The sequence below is a fragment of the Tribolium madens genome, unplaced genomic scaffold (assembly GCF_015345945.1).
Source record: "Tribolium madens isolate multiple individuals breed KSU strain unplaced genomic scaffold, Tmad_KSU_1.1 Scaffold_91;HRSCAF=231;Tcas5.2_LG7, whole genome shotgun sequence".
Taxonomy (NCBI): Eukaryota; Metazoa; Arthropoda; class Insecta; order Coleoptera; family Tenebrionidae; genus Tribolium; species Tribolium madens.
In genome coordinates this window covers 10,100,101-10,116,341 of record NW_025401063.1, presented here as the reverse complement: position 1 = coordinate 10,116,341, position 16,241 = coordinate 10,100,101, and the positions used below count along the sequence as shown (strand labels likewise).

General features: G+C 34.6%; 1 protein-coding gene across 1 annotated transcript; it reads left to right on the top strand.

Annotated features, from left to right (window-relative positions):
• The first annotated feature begins 13 nt into the window (after nt 1-13).
• LOC123010929 (5'-3' exoribonuclease 2 homolog) lies at nt 14-7,918 on the top strand. The gene is made up of 10 exons (XM_044408121.1): nt 14-365; nt 412-1,449; nt 1,499-1,711; nt 1,767-2,038; nt 2,094-2,262; nt 2,313-2,402; nt 2,451-2,782; nt 3,564-3,782; nt 3,834-3,973; nt 7,492-7,918. The coding sequence occupies exons 1-10, from the start codon at nt 291-293 to the stop codon at nt 7,719-7,721; spliced, it is 2,778 nt and encodes a 925-aa protein (XP_044264056.1). The 5' UTR covers nt 14-290; the 3' UTR covers nt 7,722-7,918.
• Nucleotides 7,919-16,241: the final 8,323 nt, after the last annotated feature.

Genomic DNA, 16,241 nt, shown 5'->3' with positions numbered 1-16,241 from the left:
CTATTATGTACTGTGTAGGGTTTTAGGTAATACAGTTACGCTTGTATTTTTATTTAAATTGTAATTAAATTTAACAAACTCTAAGTAACTAAGTAGTTATTAAGTTATTCAGGGTGTTCAAGGCAGAAGTGATGATGTTGCATCGTTGGATGCCATGTTGATTGTTGACAGGTGTAGTTCTCTGGTGATAACAATAAAATGGCTGTCATCTATTTAGAATTTGAATAAATCCGAAATTTTTAATTTTCCGACCAATATTCACCGTCGATTTTGCATCCCTATCTTTTGCAATGGGAGTTCCAGCATTCTTTCGTTGGCTGAGTCGCAAATATCCTTCTGTCATCGTCCACTGCGTTGAACAAAAAGTGAGGTTAAATTCATCAAGTATAAATTTGAAAGCGTGTTTTTTAGGCTGTTGACGTAAATGGGGTGCGGGTTCCTACAAATTCTGCTGAACCCAATCCTAATGGTGTGGAATTTGACAATTTATACTTGGACATGAACGGAATTATTCACCCGTGCACTCATCCAGAAGACCGACCAGCACCACGCAATGAGGACGAAATGATGGTCGCGATTTTTGAATGCATCGACAGGATTTTCAACATTGTTAGACCTAGAAAACTTTTATACATGGCGATTGACGGAGTTGCTCCACGCGCGAAAATGAACCAACAGAGATCAAGACGTTTTCGCGCCGCCAAAGAAACTGTGGAGAAAATTAACGAAATTAAACGAATTCGGGCAGAATTGTTATTGCGAGGAGCGCAATTGCCGGACGAGAAACCAAAAGAGGAACACTTTGACTCTAATTGTATCACACCAGGGACCCCATTCATGGCGAGACTTTCAAATTGCCTACATTATTACATTCACGAGAGGCTGAATAATGATCCAGGATGGCAAGGAATTAAAGTTATTCTCTCAGATGCCAACGTGCCGGGTGAAGGTGAGCACAAAATTATGGATTTTATTAGACGCCAGAGGGCGCAACCTGACCACGATCCAAACACACAACACTGCCTGTGTGGGGCCGATGCTGACTTAATCATGTTAGGTTTGGCTACACATGAACCTAATTTTACTATAATTAGAGAAGAATTTAAGCCTAACAAGCCTAAACCTTGTGAAATTTGTGGCCAATTGGGGCATGAAATGAAAGATTGTATAGGTGGAGCAGCTAGTGCTGAAAGTGACACACAAAAAGTGTTTGCAGAAACAGACTATATTTTTGTCCGTTTAAACGTTTTAAAAGAGTATCTTGAAAGAGAATTACAAATGCCGAATTTACCATTCAAATATGAGTTTGAACGGGTTTTAGATGATTGGGTTTTTATGTGTTTTTTTGTTGGAAATGATTTTTTGCCGCATTTGCCGAGTCTGGAAATTCGGGAAGGTGCCATTGACCGACTGATCAGATTATATAAAGATTGCGTCTATAAAACAGGGGTAAGTTGCAAATGATTCAGTATTAAGTTTTTCACTGTTGATATTGCAGGGCTGGTTGACAAATAGCGGTGATGTCAACTTGGAACGCGTTCAATTAATTATGAACGAATTAGGCAAAGCTGAAGATGAAATTTTCAAAACTCGTCAGCAAAAAGAATTGCAATTTAAAGCAAGAGAGAAGGCGAAACGACGGAGAAGTGAAGGTTATAATCAGTATAAACCTAACTGGAACTTGGTTAAAAACACGCAGTTTGCTCCCACTGTATGTTTTCTGAATTATTGACTTATCAAATTTTTATTTAAATTGGCTTTTTTAGGCTTTAGGACAGGTAAAGCCGGTAGTAAACGCTCGTCAGGAAGCGTTTGAAATACGAAAAGCCGGAATGCACACTCAAAATTCGGCGTTAGAATCGATGTTAACACCTGTAGGTGGTCAGTCAAGTAGTCGTGGTCAAAAGCGTCCGCATGACGACGACGATGATAGTGACGATGACCAAGCTCATGACGAAGTGAGATTGTGGGAAGATGGGTTCAAGGATCGTTATTACGAATCTAAATTTGACGTTAATTCTAATAATTTAGATTTTCGGTATTTCATAAACTATTGATTTATTGCAATTTAGTTTTTGATAATTTTTTTGTAGAAATAACGTGGCGCTACATTACGTGAGGGGGTTGTGTTGGGTTTTGCGGTACTATTACCAGGGGTGTGCTTCATGGAAGTGGTATTATCCATACCATTATGCTCCATTTGCTTCAGATTTTGTTCACATTGCAGGCTTGAGTACTGAATTTGAAGAAGATTCGGAACCTGTAATGAATTAATGTTTTCACAGTTCATTGTAATAACAGTGTAATTTCAGTTCCGACCTCTAGAACAATTAATGGGTGTTTTTCCGGCCGCTAGTAGTAAACATGTACCCCAACCATGGGCAAAATTAATGTCAGATCCTGTAGGTACTCTAATTTTTAATTAAAACATTCCTAAATTTTTACTTTAGGAATCACCGATTATTGATTTTTATCCTGAGGATTTTAAAATCGATTTAAATGGGAAAAAATTCGCATGGCAAGGAGTTGCGTTATTGCCGTTTGTTAACGAGGATAGGTTATTTAAGGCTTTAGCTCCATATTATAAAGATTTATCACCTGAGGAAATTAAGAGGAATGTGCGTGGAGATGATCGATTGTATGTTGGGGCCAAAAACGCCGGTTATAATCAAATAAGGCAGTTGTATGTACAAAAAATTAGTGTGAAAATGGAAGTCCACGTTTCCATACAGGGAATGCAAGGAACTGTGCTTTTGTCAGATGAATGCGTCGACTATGGAGGGTAAGTAATCAATTTTTGAATTACCGTTATAAAGTCGATATGTAGCAAATAACACATGATTGAAATTTGTAAAATCGAGATTTCACTATCAATCGCGACTGTTATTTGCGTATCGACAATGTGTTTGGCAAAATTATTTAAAAATCATGTCAAACTTGACTCAAATAGCCTTTTGAATGTGCTGTTTGTGTAACAACATGCGGAACAACGTTCGTTAACCCATCCGTTGAATTTTAATTAGATTTTAATTACATATTAATTTTAATTTCTACCTAGGCCGAAATTTCAAAGATGCGCGGTTCGCAATTGCATAGCAGCAACCAATGACACTGCTAAATTTGCGCCGGCTGACGCCTCAGGTCACAAACGCACTTGCAAAATGACAGTTTCTGGCCTTGTAATACAAATAACTATTGTTTGTTTGTCAATAACGCTAAATAATGTTTTGGAAACATCCCAGAGTTGTCTTAATTTTGTAAGAAATCAGGGGAAATTAATTTATTTAAATTAAAAAAAAGTTAGGATCGTGCTAAAAACGCTGTAAGTAAGGAGTAAGTTAAGGAGTACCGATCCCCTTAGCTTCGCTTCTCCTCCAAATAATTGTCTTCGATCATAAAAAGTCTTTACCGTTTTTGATACTCAATATACTATAATTAGTGTTTAAAACATGCGATACAATATTTATGTAATTAGAAAAATAAATAAAGAAATTTTTATTTACAAATAACAGAATAGTTTGTAATAAACAATATTTTGAATTTGTTTTTTTATATTTTTTTAGTTATTTGGATTCTCCAATCTGCGGTTTAGACGACATCATGAACAACATGGTGTCTTGTGTGAAATACCGCGATCCAAAATATGATTCAGGCTTCGTATTTCTAGCTAAGAGACTAAAAGGAGCGATCGATCCGCCTCGAGTTTTAAAACCAACCGATTTAGACTTTGAAGCAAGCAGAAACTGGAGACCTATCATCGGAATGGTGCCATCAACAACACGGTAAAGCTCATTTAAATTTCAGGAATAAAAAATTTAACCTCTATGATTTAGAGCCACTTTAGGCGAGGCTGGACACAGGATGGTGGGTCATCATTTTCCCAAATCGGGGCCAGGTCCGTACTCGCAAATCCCTCCGCCGTCTAATCTGGACAGAAGGAATAATTATTACCAAAATCGCGGCAATAATTATGGTAAGTACTTTTTGATTTGATTGCTTTAAATAAGGGTCACTGGATCGGATTTTGACAATTGATATTGCGAGAAATCCTCACGGCGCTCTGTTGTTGACGGCGGAACAATGGCGGTGAGGGTGGACGGGAGAAGGGTCAATTGTTTGTTTTAATAGGTGATTGGAGGCACGCGTCGTGTCTAGCACGTGACCCTTTCGTACGTTCATTATTATACGATTGCAATTAAATCGGTTTTAAGTCAGTGCACACTGCACTAGCGACCGTTATTGCCCAAATCGGCTAGTCGTCGGCGTTTGTTTATTCGTCTAACCAATAAAAGTTACGGTGGGGGAACGGTGGCATAATTGAAATGTTTACCGGGGTTGTAGGTGTAACTATCTAGTTGTGGTTTATAAACAAGTTTGAGAATTCGTTAACTATTATTATTATTAATAATTTTGAATATTAGAAGTACTCACTTATAAGATGTTTAACGCTTATTTTTTTTCTGTAACGTGCTTTACGTCAGGTTTTAAAATCTAAATTTTGTGTTTTTAATAAAGTTGTTTCTTACAGTCTGTAACATTTAAAATTATTGCATTATTAGGACTGAGTTTTTTGTTTTCACCACTAATAAATAGTTAAATGTTTAAAAAATTCGAATTTTTTTTAGAATACAGATCTATTATTTCATTTTACGTTTAAAATGTGTTCAAATTATTAAATATAACTATTTATTACGTCAGAATATTAGACTTTTTACCAAAATAATTTCATTTGTATTAAAACCTAAAATAGTACAGTAGATATATTTTTTTCTAAATACAGGTGTTTCATAACTCGCGCCCCAGAAAAAAATTTCAAGTAAGATAATATACCAGAAATATGGAAAAAAATGTTTAAAACGTAGTTATAATTTAGGATACAGCTTCTTTGTTCCCTCTTCTAATGGTCTGCAGTAAAAAAAACATGTAAAATCATTTTTCTTACAGAAGTAAATAGGGTCAAAGTGCAAAATTTAAACCCTCATAATTTGGAAATTTTTATAGATAGAATTTTTTTAATCATTTTTCTTATGTTCCTGGAATCTTAATTTACTTGGAATTTTTCTCTGGGGCGAGAGTTCTGAAACACCCGTATGCATTTAAATAATGTGATTAATAATTACAGAAGATTTGTTTAGTTTAATAATTTGGTAAATTAATATGTTTTATGTTTTAATGCACTAGTAATGTTAGTTATACGTATGATTTAAATTGAGAGTTTTTTTCCAAAAACTACCGTAAATCGGTATATTTAACCCACAACGATACCTGTGCATCAACACGAGCGCGGTCAGGCCCTTCTTAATATTCCAGAAAAGATTTCATATTTCATATTGTGTAGAAAATATTTCAAATACCAAAAAGTTAGTTTTCATTATACCTTAAGACAACATATTTATAATAAGTGTTTTTTGTATTATAAGTTAAAAGAAATTAGGCATAATATACAGGGTTCGCCAGAACTCGCGCCCCAGATAAAAATTCCATGTAAGGTAAGATACCAGGAACATAGAAAAAATGTTGAAAAAAATCTATCTATAAAAATTTCAGAGGAGCAAACAAGGACGCTGTGTTCTAAATTGTAACTCTGTTTAATGTTAATTGTGGCTATTATTAGCAAAATTTTTGTACCTTTACTAAGTAATTATAAAATTAAAGATATACAAGATCAACAGTATCATTAAATAGACATGAAAAAATGTCAAACGTCAAAAAATAAATATCAACATTTTTTGACAGATAGAATTTTTTAAACATTTTTCCATGTTCCTGGTATCTTATCCTACTTGAAATTTTTCTCTTGGGCGCGAGTTCTGACACACCTTGTAGGTACATGGATATACATAGAATTCCAAAATGTACCAATAAAATGTTTGACAAAAGAGTCTATGCTGGAATTAATTATTAATTAATATCCAAACATTTATATTCACAATTAAAAATATTGTTCGTGTTTTTGCCAATATCTGATGCGTCGTCTTATGTTAAAAACATTAATTTTTCAGTTCCAATTATTTTGTGTAAATATCCAATTATTTTGTGTAAATATTCGACATCTATTGATCAGAACTTTATGATATATCCCATCGCCGTCTCGATAGAAATAATCCTTTTCTCGCCTGGGAATTTTTTGAGTTCAACTGATTTCCGTTGGCGCTTTAATCTGGGAATTTTTTTTGACATATCCAGTTTTTTAGCTTAAAGGGTTCAACCTCATAATATCAATTCTCCCTGGCGTATCTGGTTTTGTTGTATCCTTCCTTCCCAGCTTTTATTAATTGTGTTATTTTTTGTTAATAATTCAAAATCATTCAGTTTTTCTTTAGTAACCCCCGTAACTAAGAAAAAATCGGAATCACTGCTTCAATGCATTTTTCACGAAATGCCCAGGCGGGATATTGATACATTTGCTTAAGGAGGCGGTGATATATCCAATTACATAGATACTTTGAAAAGCCAAAAGTACACACCTGAGCGAGTATGACCAAAATACGTCTGGAACGAGTCCACTTGAAAAAAAAAAGGGAAGTAGTGTAGATTCTCTTTATATTATTGCAATATATGAAAAGGGACTAAAATAAAGGACGCCATTTGAAAGCTGTTGTATTTAAACTGCAATGTTAAACTTACAATGTTTTTCCGTAAATGATACAGTGACACATATTGAATAAAATTATTTTGTTACGCTTCTGATGCACGTTCTCTCCTTATGTTTGTGTACAATTTGGCCCCGTCCAGATGTGTACTTTTGGCTACCTTTAATGAACGAAATATCTGATAACAAGTTAAAATTCTGATGGAAGCATTTAAAAGTGTGCCACAGTCGTCTAATTTATCCAGCTGTTTTCTTTAATTTTGTGTTATCTAGTATCTAAGCTGTTTTATTTGTTTGAATTATCGGAGATTTAAAGCGCATCGAAATAATGCATTTTTATGAATGCTGCTTTCATATCACTATTGAATATTATGCGTTGTGTGTGTGATGTTATCGCGTTTCATATTTTAATCGGCTCGCTCGGTCATAATTCGTGGTTCCGCGGTGCCGGCGCATCGTTCGCCCTGAAAACAAGCAATTTGTCGAGCATTGTGCCCTTGTTTGTGGGTGTGACGCAACAATGACACCGTTCTGCCGGCGGCAGAGCGCGTAATTGAAGCTTTTGTGCGGCCGTCAGCACCACTGACACGCCTAATTTGACAATCACCACAACGCCACCGCCCCTAATGCGAAAATAGTTTCGGTTGGCGTCTAGTTTTCCACCGACGGAGATTTTCTAAATTGAACGATTGTCCGGCCGATTGTGAGCAAGATTATTCCGGGCCGCACCGGAGCGGAAAATTCGCGAATTTCCAACACACGTCGGGCCCGAGGAAGGCAATCAACGTGTGCGGTCGAGGGGGTGATTTGATCAAAGGGAAGATACGGTCAAGTAAATTCCGGACTTGATGAAATTTTCGCGGCGAAAGAGTTTATTAGTGCATGAGAATCAATTGCAGGTCACAGTCAAGGAGGGTACTCGAGTTTCAATCAGGGGCACAACTCCAGGGGGTACCATAGTGGGTACGACACGGGGTACAACCAAAGGTACAACCGGAACAACTACCAAAATCGAAGCTACAACCCTGAAAGGAATGATCCAAACAGAAGACCTCCAGGTCCTTACAGAGATGGATATCAGGCTTCTAGCTCTAACCCTAACACAAATAGATACAGTTACAGGAGGTAGAAATTATTATTTCTGCGTACTTTACATTTATACGATTATACAATTTTTCAATTAGTTGAAAGAAATATCTATTGACTATCTATTGCGTTATTCTAATCTACATTTTGTATAAATATGGTTTTGTACCTTTCTAGTAAAGGCTTAAGGACAAGAATCGTTGTAGTTTAAAAAGTATGAAATAAAAAAAATGATTTCGATTTGGTTGTTTTAATTCGTTATAAAAATTGCATGGTTGCAGAAGAATAGTGGCACTTCCGCTACCGTTGGATCTGATGAAAGAGAAATGAAGGGGTAGGAAGGGGGTTTCGATTTAAGGACTCTTGTCTCAGAAACAAGAGTTCCATGCTAAGAGTGCTTACTCATTGTACGCTTATGGTAATGCGCTTTGTGCGCCACTAAATATTGCAGTTGTAAGCACGTTTTTGACTTTTCGCCTTAGTGCATTTATGCAAAAATAGGCGTTGTGCTGGGTTTGGTCTTTTGATGAAAAAGGGGCAAATTTTTTTGTTGTTACAATTTTAAATCGGTTTCTAGTAGTAAATAAGTTTTGTTTACACAAGATTTGTAATAATTGCATGTCAAAGATCATATAAGCAACTGCAAAAAATTGTTATGGACCTGCAATTACAAAAGTTTGAACAATTTGATGATAAATCAAACTGGAACGGTTGGTGGCTTTATCCTAACTTTAGAATCCGTGGATATTAAAGCCGTGCGCATTTATCAAGGGCCGTCCAGATCCAGGTGACAGCCATTAGCAACATACAATACAGGAATAAATAGTGCATTAGGGCTTTTATGGCGATAAGTACGCGTTATTTTTTAGATTGTCTAGTGTTCGGGTGCAGACAATGGCAAGCGTGGAGTGCAAGAAGGGCCGTTGGTAGTGCTGGCACAATGCCCACTTGAGTTGCATGTAGCTGTAGGTAGCTAAGGAGAGCGGCCACTTGAACTCCTGATGCAGGGTTGTATTCGATGGGGCTGCGTTCTTTCTGTGTGTGGAAAAAATAAATTTTATCGCAACGAATACCGAATATTGCAAATTCGATTTCTGGATCGCGGACGGGATGAGCACGAATAAAAGACGTCACGCGGTTTCCTTTGGGGTGGCATTAAAGATCTCCTGCGGTGGTCCGCGCTCCCACACGACGCAGCGAGCTGCGAACAACGCATTCCCATGCATATGTGGACTTTTTCGATTATTTGGACGCATTCACATGTGATGTGACTTTGCGCCGGAAGCGATCGAGCGAAATGGCGCTTTCTCAGGCACGGGGGGCCAACGATTTTACAATTTGATAAAGTTTATTCGGAATTGGTCAAATTATTTACTTCATGGGAATTACCACTAATTTACTTGAAGAAAAGATGAACCGAAATCTAGGAATAATGGAGTAACATTGAGTAAACGGTTGTAATTCTTCTTGTGTGTGTTATACTAAATGTTATGTTTTATAAATCTGTGTTATTACGTATTAATTGTAATAATTATTGTTACACACTAAACACCTCTCACAATTTTCAAATTAAGACATCACGACGATTTATACTTGAAATTTTATTAACCATCAACATTGAATCTAAAAGGATGAGAATAAAATTTAAAATAAATTAATACACATTAAAAACTGCAGTCAATAACATCTTTCTTATAATTTTTGTAATGTGTCTGTCGAAAGTTTCTGTAAAAAATTAAAATTAAAGAACTGAATAAATTACGCATCCGACGCTTCAATAACGCACCCTTAAAACTATGGTGACAAGTTTAGGGTCAATAAAACTAATTTTATTTAAATCTAATATTTAAATACCATTCAAATTATTTGTTTTTAGATGACTGTGAAATTCTAAATAAGTAGGTGTGTATATTGAACTGAATTCTAGAACATCAGATGCAGAATTTTTATTTTTGGGGTTTAGCTCTGCTTGATCAAAGACTAATTTTAGTACATAATGAAAAATCAAGTATGCTTTGGAAATGTTTTAAAAAAAATTTCTGCAGAGTAAAGTGCCTTTTATGTGGCAAACACGACAAAAAGTTATTAAGAAGAAGAAGAATTTTAAGAATTTTATTGAGTCCGGAAAAGACTTATTTTAGGGACTCAAATGAGTCCGCAAAGTAGCTATTTTTGGGAGCGTATACAAAAAAAGTTATTTAGTAGTATTAATGTATGTGTAAAATAATTTTTATCTTACAGGTTGAGTTTTTGAGCTACCTTAGACCATTGTTTTCGGTGATAGAAATCAAATATTATTCACAAGTGAGATAAAGTACTCACAAGTGAGTAAATTTGACTACTATATTATATTTACTATTATATTTTTATAGGTGAATACTTTACTTGCATGAAACTTCATTTTTTGGATAGTTGCACCTGTAAGGTAAAACGTAGTATATCACACGTGATCGAAATGCCATTATGAAACTCGTGAGAAGTGTCCCACTCGTGCGCAACCGCACTCGTCGGTCAAAATTCTCACTGGCGTATAATGATGCATTTCTTCTTATAATACATAATGCATTTCACTTATAAGATAATGTACTAATTTATAATAAAAAAAAACTATTAGAAATAAAATTTTTGGATTTGTAAAATAAATATAACAAAAAATTAAAAATTATAGTTGGCCGATGATTTTGAAATTTGGTATAGAGACCTAGATGTTGACTCTAAACAACTTTTTTTAATTACTTTCTGTTGTATTTACCACATAAAAGGCACTTTACTCTTCAGTAAAATAACTTTTTTTAAAAAATTTCTAAGACACACTTGATTTTCTAATACTAAAATTATGTTGGAAATTAGTCTATAAATAAGCAAGGCAGGATTACAAGAGTCGTTTTACCTATCGAGGGACACACTGTATATTTTTTTGGGAAAATTTATTATGTTCGTAATGGGTTGATTGGGACAAATTAGTATTGCTAAACTACATATAAAAACATTGAAATAGTAGGCATAGTATTGTTTGTTCACATTTTTATGTTAGGGATTTAAAATTTCGGGCAGTATTGTCATTTTCATAATAAAAACTCTTGGCATGTTTATGACATTTTGACTTATTTACTTTTAAAAATAGTGATTTGTGGCATAATAATGGGTAGGCAACAGATCCAAGCGATGATTTAATTACACTTACTTTAATTAATAAGTTTCCTAAAGCAGACAAATTGTTTAATTAACAATTTTAACAACAAAAAAAAAGTTTAATTGTCAAATGTCAGTCATGATGATAGTAAAAGGTAGTTTACAGTGAACTTTTTAAAATGACAGAAAAATACTGCCCGAAATTTTAATTTCGCAACTGTACCTACGAAGTCATCTAGAAAAACTGTCTTTTGGTAACAAATTTGAAAGTATTTTTGTTAATAATTTTCAACACTGCATCCTGATACGGTTTTACAAATAGTTGACGTTCAGCTCCTCAAGATTGTTGTTAATCAGAAGCGTCTTCCAATGGTATCAGAATTGCCAACAGATTCATACATTCTGGATCACTTTGGATTTCTGTTCTTAGATCCAAAAGATTTCTTTTTAAGGTTAAATGGGATTTATGGGAGCTAAGTATTCGAAACAATTTGTTCTAACTTTGGTAATATTATCGTTACAATGATTAAAATTTTAATTTCAAAATTATTAAGCTTGTAAACTCGAATTTAATAATATAAAATTTTATGAATCCGCCATGCCGTGATATTGTTTTATAAATAATGAGCAAGGGGCATTTGTGGCGAATATCTATGTCGTTGAAATTTGTGTTGAAGTGAGGAGATTACAAATCGCCTTTTAATTATCACTAAACAAAAATTTGTACATAATGGAATGAAAATAGGTTATGCAGCTTCATAAAGATTTTTTTTAATTATCACGTTTCTAGGTATGAGTGTATTTCTACATTTTTACGGTAATCTTTTTCTTGAAATTCATAGCGTTAAGAAATAAAAAATTGTGCGAAATTCAATTTTATTGTTTTAATAATTATCAGTCCGTAAAGACAATTTTAATCGTTATTTCTCTATTAGTGCCGTGGAGCGTTCTGACGTAATTCTTTGCTTCATAACAGTTTTATTCTCATCTGGCATTTATCCGGTGACGTGCTGTCAGCTAGACAATAAAGCGATCGTCTTCATAACTGGAGGCGCCTTCGTGTCCAATTCGAATCGCTAATTGCCGGAGAAGGCCTCATTCACCACCATCCTGCTTCGTCATCCTGTAGGTGTTAGCGTCCTAAGACAAAACGTCGATTGTGGAGGGTCCGAAAGTATCGAGCTGGTGGCGACACTGTGTCGGATGTGTATTGATAGCACCATAAAATGCTGTCCGGCCTCCTGATTGTGACAGTCGAGATTTATCCGACTTTATGTGTGGCGGTGAAACCGCCCACAAAAACGGTCCCCAAAAATACTAATTGTAATTAAAGCCGAAGAAGCTCACATGACAAATGGATGGAATGTAATAATGTAGTGTAGCCGATTGAGGGTGGCAGAGCTGCCGGGGCGTCGGGACGCCACTTGACCTAAGCTTCTGATGGTTACTTGGCAACAATTAATCACATCGTATCGTTAGCGTCGGCTTACATGGATCGGGATTTTATTATGTCGAGGCATCGCGAATTATTGACTACAGAAGGGGGTGGAGGCGCGAGGGGTCGCTAAAACAATCTCTGGAGCTTTCGCAGGTTCAGCATAATCGGTGCTCGCCACCCTAGATAATCCTCTCAATATTAGACTTACCTGTTTATACGCTCAATTTGCTAATACGAAGGATACTGACTCACCCTCGAAAAGGGATTTTTGAGCCTGGACGAATATTGCAGCAAATTTTTGCAATTTGGTAAAAACATTATTGATATTGTTTTTTAAATAGAATTTTTGTGAGATTAAGTGACATTTACATAATTTTTTTTCTAAATATACAATTATAGTATATTATATAAAAAGCACATAATGGAGTAAATGGGGGATTGAATGATATAATTCAAGAGGATGAAGTTTATGCACGAGTCAACGGCGAGTAAATCATTTGAGTTACTGTAAGAGACCGCTTAATAAACGCCTGGCTCAATACAAGACAATATCTACCTACTTACATATTTTACCCAAAAAAATTAATATCTTACATACAGGGTGTCATATACAGGTTGTTTCACATAATGTTACGAGGCTTGTGCCTCGTAAGATGCAATCAATAATACATATTCTGATACGAACTCGATTACAAAAAAATCGGATAATCTTCTCTAGTTTGTTCACCCTTTCAAAAATTACAATGTTTTTAGTTAGTTAGTGATTAAGATAGATAAACTAGAATCATAATCATGCCGTCTCTTTATAGAACAAATGATAATTGTTTCTGAAAAATTGCAGTTTAAGACTACTAACGAAACAGTGATTAGTTTGACAACTATACTGTCATGGGTTTCCAAAAATTAAATAATTAAATGTGTTTTTTTGTGTCCAGTGTTTTGTGACTTTTGTATATTTGGGTGCGTACATTAGGCGCAAACCTCGTAAAGTTGTGTGAAACACCCTGTATGATAAAGACCCTAACCGATTTTCAGACGCAAGCCAAAATACATTCTCAGATACCACTATGCGTTAATTGATGTTCGGTTTGAATTTTTTCAAAGATATAAACATAGATACCTGTGATAGCAATTTTAAGAAATTGGAATCCTACGGTGTACCTTTGACGGTACAGATTCAGCCGCAGCATTTTGTGGCATTCTCCATTTATCAAAATTATGTCAGTTTTTTCGTCGTTTGAGTACATTTTTAATTCAAGGGAAAAAGAAAGTGAAATTTTTGATACTGTCAAATTTAACTAATGACATATCAACAGTTACTTTGATTTGAATACAATAAACTTAATGTTTCAAACGTAAAAAGCAAAGTTGACTCTGAGAATGTATTTTGGGTTGCGTCTAAAAATCGGTTAGGGTCTTTATTATAAGTGACTCAGCCTGTATGCAATTTTCTCAGTTCAATGGTAGCAAATTTAAACTTATTATTTACACAACTAATATGATGTATAACTCAAATTATACTGATCCCCAAAAAAGGAAAACAATTAAAAGGTACGAACTTAAAATTTTGGTGGTATGTACTCCCCAAGTGAAAGAATGAAAGAATGAATGATTAAAATTGTATCATGAACAGTGAACGTCTTGGATGTTCACCCCTTCTGGGCAGAGGCTTTTTTTGACGATTATTGTATAATCTAAAAGCAGTCTTCTATTCAAACTTGATCAGATGTATAATTTATCTCTCTTCCCGCATCGGGGAAATATGATGGACCACTTTTATTGCAGATTATTTTTTTATGTAGTTGAAAGAGTGTGTCTTTTATGTTGTTACTTTTTACTTTTTTAAGTTGTCAAAGCTATGTGGTTTCAACTGAAATAAAGATAATAATTTTACAGCAGGTTTGTCAAAATGTGCTCCATTGCTTCTGGACTTATCCTACCTAATGTGTATGTACCTAATTTCCAGTTGGAATTATGTTCTTGTTGAAATAAAAATTTTCTACTGTGGATTATGAAAAGATGAAACCTATTAAAAAATTCATAGTCACATTTTTTTAGGTCATTTTTGGCTCTGTTTTTGTCATTGCTGCTGAAGGCAGTATCATACCATAAATGTTCATGATGTTGATATTCGCTTTTGTAATTTACTAAAATTAACTTGTGTTTAAATAAATTAAGGCCAAAATGCCAATGCATTAACCAACGAGTCGTATATGGTTAAATTTAACCATAAGTTTTATTCCAAATTTGCTGTTAACTTTAAGTGAATACAAATATCAAGATTATGGACATTTATGATATTAATACAGCAGAGATGACGAATGTTATAGAAAGCTAAAAATTACCTAAAAATATGAACAGAATAAAGTTTTTATCTGCATCTATGTGCATTTTTACGTGTACTTTCTCAAATCCAATTTTTTGTTCTACATTATTTATATGTATAAAACTGTAAAAATTGATCATAAATGGGGTAATTTATTTATTTTTTCTATTTTTCTTTCAAGTTGCGAAAGAATATTTTGATCAAGAATTTGATTTCCGCATTTTTAAAGCTATAGTTAAAATTGACGCTTCGGTAATAAAACGCCGTCGGAAACGCATTGGCACGTCTGTCAGGGTCGATGTGAGGGCGCATTCAAATGCACCCCTTTACTTGATCGTTGTCGTATTCTATCGCCTTGAGATGTAGGGGTGAAAGCAATGAATATTATATTAACAAACTTCCCATCACTGCAAATTTGTTTATTGTCACAACCACCCGACAATTACATCCCCATGCAAAAGACTTGATCTTGAGCATCACCCCAACATTTAGTTTTCTATGCCTATAGTAGCTATAGCACAGAAGAAAGTTAGGGGAAGAAATTTTTGGAGTTTTAGTAGAATTTTTGTTTATTTAATTGTTTGGATTCATATATTCACTATCGATGTACCATGCTACGTAAATTGCGGCAAAAGAAAATGGAAAAATTATTATGAAAGGAGGAGCACAGCGACAATTGGCAATTTGTCAGCAATTAAAACAAGAGATCATTAAATCAGTGGCGGTGGTGAGTCGCTTTTGTTAGGTCACGTATGACCCCTTGTGTATAGGGCTGGACCCCTCCTCGATCCCTCGTCCTTATCTGCTCTTTAGCATGGCGTGCTTTCCTCTTCACAGCGGCGTCCCCAAGTTTAAAATTTTTCTATACATATTTTTAGAGGGAAATGATGTCAAAAGAATAAATTTAAAAATTATTTTGGAAATGCTCTTGATGTATTCGTATACCCTTTAGATTGTGTTTTCGTTTTTTTTAAACACAGTTTTGTTTTAGGTATTCTTTAAGTTAAAGTCTGTTTTTTTTAATGGAAATGCCAAACAGTTTTAAGGTTGGCACCACTAGTAAATTCATTCATGATAAATTTAATAACGGAAGTTGACAGTTCCGGTTTTTTGAATTAATTTGAAAACAATGTCATTAAACGTCAACACAAAAACACCAAAAAAGGAACAAAACCGGTACCCCTGACAGTTTTTAGAAATTTGGAAACGAATACTTTGCAAGCAGGAAGTTATAAAAAGGGCCTGTTAAAATGTAGACACAATTTGTAATGCAAGTTTGCTAAACATTCTCAATTTTTAGCAAGAAATTGACAAAAATACAAAATAAACATGAATGAGAAAGAACCTCAGAAAGAATGCAATGAAATTAGTGTCTTGTGCATCGTTTTTTGAGGAACGAGTTGAAAAAGTAACAATTTTGAAACTAAAGCTGAAGAATTTATAAAATGTATCACCTTTGAGCTCATTTCAATAAATTACACAAAATTTATTGTCAATCATCATAATATCTACTTGTATCTTTCGCTAAATAACTTTTTTCTGTATGTACATCCTTTTTTTTTGTAGTTTTTGTAGCAAGAAACTCATTTTTGTCCACAACATTGTACTTACTTGCAGTGTGTTTTATAGCACTGAATTCTGTCTTAGGTAATGATGCCTGTCCACAG